Below are 7,906 nucleotides of genomic sequence, written 5' to 3' on the forward strand. Positions count from 1 at the left end.
CCCCCCCCCCCCCCCCCCTATTGGGTCCACCGGACCCATATGCTACTAAAAACGATTTTACTTCGGAACTCCCTTTCTATAAAGTATAGATATTAGAGGATAAAATGAGAAGAATAATGGGGTATTAATAATTACGAAATTATAAAACATTACAATTTACAATTTTTTAACAAAAATATAATAGGAATATATTTTAAATCTATTCCAGCTATAATATGATAAATATCGATAATATTTATTTGATTATAAATATTACGATGAAATTATAGCTACTTTTAAGCTATAATTAAGAATTTTTAATAAATTTATTTCCGATGAGTTCATCTTGATACTAAAAGTATGTCTCTTGGGATGAAAATAAAATTCCAGGTATTTTCCCGACTTGTTAAGCTATAAGATAATTTTTCTACTGAATGATTACAGGCAATTTAGCATCGTATACTTTGATGATATTATCTACTGCTTACACGTGGTTAAATTGTCGATTTGAGTATCAACATCTTGTTATTTTTGAATACCTTCGTGTATTTTTTTTAAAAATGAAATTTATAGCGATATTATCAAAATTATACTTTTTAAAGATTCTATCTATTTAAGATTTAACAGTACATTGAAAAAAAAGATTGGTTGCTGCAACAATTTAGATAGTAAAATATGGCATAGCATTTTTATATGGCTGCAGCAACCAGTTTTTGGTTGTAGCAGCAAATTTTTAATTGCTTTAGCCTATCAAAATCATATACTGACATTGCGGATAGGCTAACACAATTAAAAATTTGCTGCTAGAATCAAAAGCTGGTTGCTGCATATAAAAATGCTATGCTATATTTTACTGTCTATAAATTTTACTATATATAAATTGTTGCAGCAACCAATCTTTTCTTTCAGTGTAATAAATGTATAAAAACAATGTTATAAGAACAAAAATAATACGATATAAAAAAAATTGTGTCATATTTAAATTATTTCTTGCAAGAGAATCATGTACATTAAATCTAATGTCTAATAGATATAAAGCTTCCTATTATAGAAATAAATTTCTAGATATAAAGATTCATAGTTCGAATTTTTTTTAAATAAATAAAATATCAACCAGAAGGAGAGTGGGGGGGGAGGGGGGAGTGAAGATAATAATTTTCACCGAATACTCATCGAAAGTCATTTCTGGTACAATTATTTTATAACGAATGTTTATTTATATATCGATCTTCTTGCGAACAGAACGTAGCGTAGCATAAGATACATAGTTGCAAAAGCAGGGGAACGAGGAGCGGCAAAGTTCACAGTGACATCTCATTAACACTGTTTTCTTAATAACCAGCGATAAGAACTGGTCCTGCTCGCGAACTATTCCAACATGTTCATCTCGTTTTCTTGCACAGCCTTGGCGAGCTCCTTGGGGGCAGCGCAAGTAAAGACCGCGCAAAGGCCGTTAAATATATGTATATACCGCGTAAGAATAATAATTATTCCTAAGTATAGGCTTGGGCGAGAATGGTCATCGCGCGGCAATGCGGTGTCTTTGACGGGCCCGAGAGTACTCGCCTCACGGCGTAGTCGTTGCTTTCCTTTTGGCGAGTGCTTCAATTAAACAAATAATCTGGGGCCACAGATGCGTAAAATTTGATTTTACATATTCTGCGGGTAGTCAATGGCGTCGCCGGGATATCTGCGAAAGTCATTAACGACGTGACTTACGATGCGTTAAGCGCAGCGAGAGTCGATGAATGTATTGGGTTGTATGACTAGAAAGAGAAAAAAATATTCGTGTCAGAACACGAAAACCGAAATATTTGTTTTGGAGCAAAGAAATTTAGAATTGCAAAATATTCTACATTTTCATAAGCGTGAAAATAAGCTTGGTGATAATGTGTTTGTATTTTAAAAAGAATCTTCGTGGAGTCGCGACTTACATTCATTGTGACTTTTAATTATGATTATAACTTTTAATAATATTATATCTTTAATTTATACAGAGAAAAAGATTTGCGTTTTAATATACAATATTTTTTCTGCGTATTAAAGTTGCTCATTATTATTACATCGAAGCATTGGGTACTCTACATGTTCTTTAAATTGCAATGTTAATTTTGTAAGCATTCCATTGTGATAGCATTGCGTGTCATATTAACTATTATGATACGCGTCAATGGTTTCCATTTCCATAGTGAGCGTTTTAATTAAGCAGACAGCAGGTTGCTTAAAAATGAAGTTTACGTGTTAATTTTACAAGCATCACGGCGCGGCGTCGCTTTTCATTTTCCCATTTGTGTATATTATAAGTGTTGAAAAATTTGAAAAAATACAGTTTTTTTTAACACCTTTATTTTAATAATTCTAAAAAAATTATTTTACTAATTAACGATGTTTCTTATAAAAGATAATCTAATAATTAAATTACATAGGTATAATTTTTTTTGCTTATACGATAAACTTTTCACGTTCTTGCGTTGTATAAATTTATTATACATAATTTTATGTTACAAACAAAAAAGGAAATAATATTTTTATGGTTTTTTAAAATAAATTTAGAAATTTAAAGAAGTTTTGTTTCTCGAGCACGACATTAGACGAATTCACTTATTTCTATAAAATGTTTACGTCAATGTTGGCTAATCAGGTCATCATATAATAGCTATATTTGTCAGTCACCACATAACTACTAAATAATTCACACATTTTACTCCGAATCGAGCGGCTCGCTCGCCGACGTAAATATTTCAGATTACGAGCATACATATCCTTGTCTAAGGACACTGGACTGTCGGAGTCGAGGCCCATACGTGTCTGCAGGGTGTCAATCAGTCCGGTTGGCACACCGGCATCTTTTAATTATCAAAATCCTACGGGACACAGCCCGTTTGCTGTTAACGATTCGAGAAGCGCACGCTGATTTCAGTAATGAAGAGTAAAATGTAAATTCACGTATACATAACGGTCGGCGTGCCGCCGCGAATTGATTATTAAAATTAATCCCCTAGTCAACATGGAACTCGAAACAAAAGCCCACTGGTTATCGAACCCTCATCGCCACGGACCAGCAATATCGTTGATTACTGCGCATTGCAACAGCTTTATTTTTAGCAAACTGCAATGAGTCTGCTGGATACTTGGAGCGACGCTCCATTGCATTTTTATTTGCAACCTTCCTTGAAGAGCGTTTTTTGTGAATGTTTATACTTTGGAAAATTCAAATGTCAATCTTTTTTACTTGATTTTTTAAGTTGTTGGGTTTTTATTCTATAGTTCTAAATTCTTTTACTCCAAAACACGAAAAGGTTTTAATGTTTAATATATTTTTAATAATCATTGAAGTGTTATATGGAATATATATTAAAAAATTCCAATATTTTAAACAAATTTTTTACTAAATTTTAAATAAAAAATGTATTGTTATTTATTTAGTCTCTTAAACTTTCTATTTTTAACGTAACATTCGTTATAGAATCTATTTTTACAATAACTTCTTTTTCTCTCTCTAATTTATTAAAATTTATGACATGTATTATTGTACATAAGAATATATTTGTCTCATTGCAGCTTAAAACCACCACAGAAGGACGGGGTGACAAAGTCGAATCCCAGCAAGCGGCATCGAGAACGATTAAACGCCGAGCTGGATACGCTGGCATCGTTACTTCCCTTTGAGCAAAATATCCTCAGCAAGCTGGATCGACTGAGCATCCTCAGACTCAGCGTAAGCTACCTCCGCACCAAGAGCTACTTTCAAGGTAAGTACTCAGAATTACATTTCGCATATTACTGCAATTTATACTGTATATTATATTTTATAAGTTTCATCCAAGTAAATATTGAACGCATATATTTCATAATTTTAAAATTTACTACATACATTCAAGAATCTAATTCAACTTAAATTATGTTATTTATTTGACGATTTGATTCAAGAAATATAACACGCATATTGGTTACTTATTAATCACGCTGTAATAATCAGATTAAGTCTATTTAAAGCTGATATTACTAGTGGCTTAATTAATTATTAATTCAATTTAATATTAATTTATTATTGCTGCCTGTGCGTAATGATAGCTGAACGTAGAATTCGGACAACAAATATCTTGAGTTGTAACTGTGAGCTCCATTATAATACAAGTATCCACAATCTTTCGTTGGCACGCGAGATACTCGTTACATTTTCTAAACAATATGATCCGGAAACAATGCGCGGTTCATAAACTTGCTCATCATTCTTTCACAATCCATTGACTGATGGTTTAATATCAAAATCATGTTTTACACAGAGATAGACTATTGAAATTAAATCTTTATTCGGATACACACAAAATAAGAATTTACAGTAAAATATAAATTAACACAGTATTTAAGGATTAATTAAAGTTGAAATATTAATACTATTAATTATATATTAAAATAATTTATTTAATCATAAAATTAATGATAATTAATTCTTGTTTACGTTTAAAGAAGAATTTTTTTAGAACAAAGAGATTTTTAAAGAAAAAAAAAGAACTGATTTGCTCCCGTGAGTAATACGTTCGGCTGCTATGCAGAAATTATGCAACTTGAGCGAGAGAACGCCTTCCTGCACCACGGGTGTGCAATCTCATCTGCAATCGCAATCAGGTAGGGCCAATCGAAGAATCGCCGCGGAATAATGGGTAGACGCTCTCGTCCTCTTCCTCTACCATTATCCGCCGTACTTTCGTCCCTTGTTTCCAATCTCGCGACGAGCAAAGTGACTCCCGCGCCAACGCGAAATCGAGCTCATTGATTTTATGCCGAGGATTACCGGGATAGGCAAAAAAATAAGATTGTCGTCGCATTCACTTCTCATTTTCTTTAAGAAATCGCATCAGAATTTGAAACGTATCTCTGCCGGCTGATCGAAAAAGATTATTCTAAAAAATTCCTAATACAATGAGACTAGATTATAACGTCTTCGCTTCAAGAGCACGTCTCTTGATAACAATTAGTTCAAAGCAACTGTTAACTTCATAATTAAGGAGTCTATTCTGTAACTCTTAATGATTGTAACGCTATAGTCAGTAATTACAAATATAGTCGCTAATTTAAAGAATGATTTTTTTTTATAAAATTCGTTTAAATAGAAACTTATATCTGCACTAAACAAATCATGGATTTATATTGCTTCGAGATTCTTTGTTTTTTGACCGTTCATTTTAAATTATCTTCAAACTTTTCTAATCATTCCAACTAGTTTTAATGATCATTCTTTTAAATGCGACTGTTTGACTTCCACGTGAATGTTAAAAATTTTTTGGAAATTAAACATTTTAATAATATTTAAAAAAGTGCTAATTCCTGCTTAAAAATCACAAAATTTTTTTTAATATATATCTAAAAATTCTGCAACTCTTCAAAATGCTAGAACTCTTAATTATGTAAATAGGAGCAATTAACTAGACATGTGACTGTCACACCGCACAGAACTACGCGACTATATTTCCTTCGAAAGAGAGTGGCAAACGGTGAAGGAGCGGGTGGGAAAGAGTCCATTAGCGGAAGAGGTGGGCATCATACGGCTCGGTCGATGGTCGAACGCGCGAAGAGTCGAGAGCGGGCCGATCCTTGTTTCGAGAGGACATGAGGAAGCGAGATGGCAGATATACCGGGGCGCAATAGCGTATGCAAGGTAATGCACGAGCACGAATCCGGATTGAACGCGCAGAGGAGGACGGCCTCCTCCGTGATGCTGGTTCGTCCGTGATGTCGTGTACGTGCGTTGCTTGCTGCTGGCTACCTCCGCGCGATATCGCGGATCTCGCAGTATATCACCGAGGCCCGCGCGCGAGGTTGCGGCCTGGGACTTCCACTTAGAGCTCTTGTTGCGTCGCTATCCTGGTCGCTGCTGCGATACCGCAGGACGGAACTCGCACGCGCGAAAGACGCAGCGACCTAACCCATAGCGCATTGTTCACACCATTTTAATAGGTATTCATTGTCAAGACTTGGATCTCTGCCGAGGATTCCCAACAGAGTGTCGTCTCCGATCTGTTCCGATACCTGGGAGTTACCGCGTCCGTATATAAGTCCCTGTCTCTTCTTCTTTATTTCCGTGCCACGCCACTTTCGCGGAATTTTAAATTATGGAGAGGGATATGCATGCACATAATAGTTTCGGATTTTATCTTCTTTTGTGCGAACAGAAATAGAGTTATCATTATTGTGATTTGATGACAATTAATCTCCAACTACACTTAAGTTTTAAAGTGTTCTGTTTGAAGCACGTAATGTAAGCAAATATTCAACTTGGCGATTGAAGGTTCAAAGTTTTTTACCTACAAGGTCCCAATTTCACAACTCATGGTTAACTCTTAACCGAGGTTTAACTTATTCCTTATCTCTTTCTAATGCTAGAATTGGAAAGAGATAAGAAATAAGTTGAGTCTCGTTTAAACGTTAACCGTGAGTTATAAAACTAAGCCTTAGAATCTCATAGTATCAATCATACATATTGTATAACTGTCTAAAAATGTTTGCTTTGGGTTCAAATGATTCGTTGCTATAATCGAAGATTAAATAGAAATTAAGTTAAAGGTAATCAGGTAGAAGTAATAAGTTTTAGGTTGCTTGTAGTTTTAATTATGATCATTTATCTTCGTGTATCTTTTGTTTCTAAGTATAGGGCAAAGTGATACAATTTCAAACGTGGTACAATTCTGATATAAGATTTTAATCCAATTTTTGAAGTCCAAAGTGCAAGTTTTAGTTTTTCCTGTTTAGTACTTTCCACACGATGAAATTACAGTTGAATTTCTCCAAAATTGGATTCAAATTTTATTTCATTCAGAATTGTACCACCCCTTACCCTATTATTTTTAAATATTACTAATATTTTAGACATACAATTATCGTAACATTGATTAAAACTACGTAAAAGCATTAATAAAATCGCATTGTCGTTTCCGGTTTTCTACACTTTCTTATGCATTACTGTGATTGCGGAGTCCAATCTCCAAAAAGTTATCAACATCAACCGACTTCCGTTCCACAGAATCGAGCTTCTCGATTAAAAAGTTCTGTTCGCGCCTCGGCGAGCGTTGCAGCTGTTAACAAGATTAACAGCTCCGTATTCGATCGGCAACATTAATCCGAGTAACACGGGTAGTAACCCGTGAGGAATTCCCCCCTTCCCCCCTTTTGCTCTCCATGAACGCTATGTAAATTAATTAGGGCCTTCGGTAACCGCGCTGATTTTTCAAGTAGGCACGTGGTGCGTGCCTCCCTCGCCTCGAGGTAGAAGGAAACGAAGGAAGAAGAAGGAGACGAGAAGGAGGGAGAAGTGAAAGAAATGGAAGAAGAAGAATAAGGTGGCGAAGTCCGGGCCCTGGAGGTGAATTCGCCGGGCGTTGAAGAGGCGGTGTGCGATAGTCCCTGGCACTCGGGTACCTTCTGGGGCTCCAGATAGCAGATCTACCCCGGAGGTTGTGCGTCTCCCTCGCCTTTCTCACACGTTCGAGCTCACCTTCCCTCACACTCTACGCCGTTGTGCTCTCGCTACCGGTCGCAGATCCCCGCTCGAACGAGAATCTCGGCAATTAACCTACGCCACTTAGTCTTATTATTGGTAGGTCTCTCCTGCGCGCGTCGTCCTCGATTCTCGTTGCTCCGTGCTGCATCCTCGGTTTCGAGCCGCGCTTCCGCCGCGATCCTGCACGCGTTCCTGCGTCAGAATGCAATCTCGCGGAGGAAGTCTTTTTTGTACGAGAAGTTTGCTGTTAATTTTGATCTCACTTTTTCTCTTCGACAAATTTCTTCAATTTCAAGCGAAATAATTACTTGACAATCGTGGTGGACAAGATGTATAATTGAGAGAAATAATATATTAGATGTTAAACTTAATTCCTGCCGTTTTTCGTCTCCAAAATTGATTTGTTTCGAAGGGAAATACCTTAATCAA

The 7,906-nt window shown here is 35.8% G+C and overlaps 1 protein-coding gene across 1 annotated transcript in view; it reads left to right on the forward strand.

The window, feature by feature from the left end:
• ss (aryl hydrocarbon receptor spineless) overlaps positions 1-7,906 on the forward strand; it is a 204,610-nt gene that overhangs the window by 69,064 nt on the left and 127,640 nt on the right. The window contains exon 2 of the mRNA XM_018518023.1: positions 3,541-3,731. Coding sequence (XP_018373525.1) covers positions 3,541-3,731 — 191 coding nt within the window. The remainder of the gene's footprint in view (positions 1-3,540; positions 3,732-7,906) is intronic.

This window comes from Trachymyrmex cornetzi, unplaced genomic scaffold (genome assembly GCF_001594075.2).
Source record: "Trachymyrmex cornetzi isolate Tcor2-1 unplaced genomic scaffold, Tcor1.1 scaffold73, whole genome shotgun sequence".
NCBI classification, from domain to species: domain Eukaryota; kingdom Metazoa; phylum Arthropoda; class Insecta; order Hymenoptera; family Formicidae; genus Trachymyrmex; species Trachymyrmex cornetzi.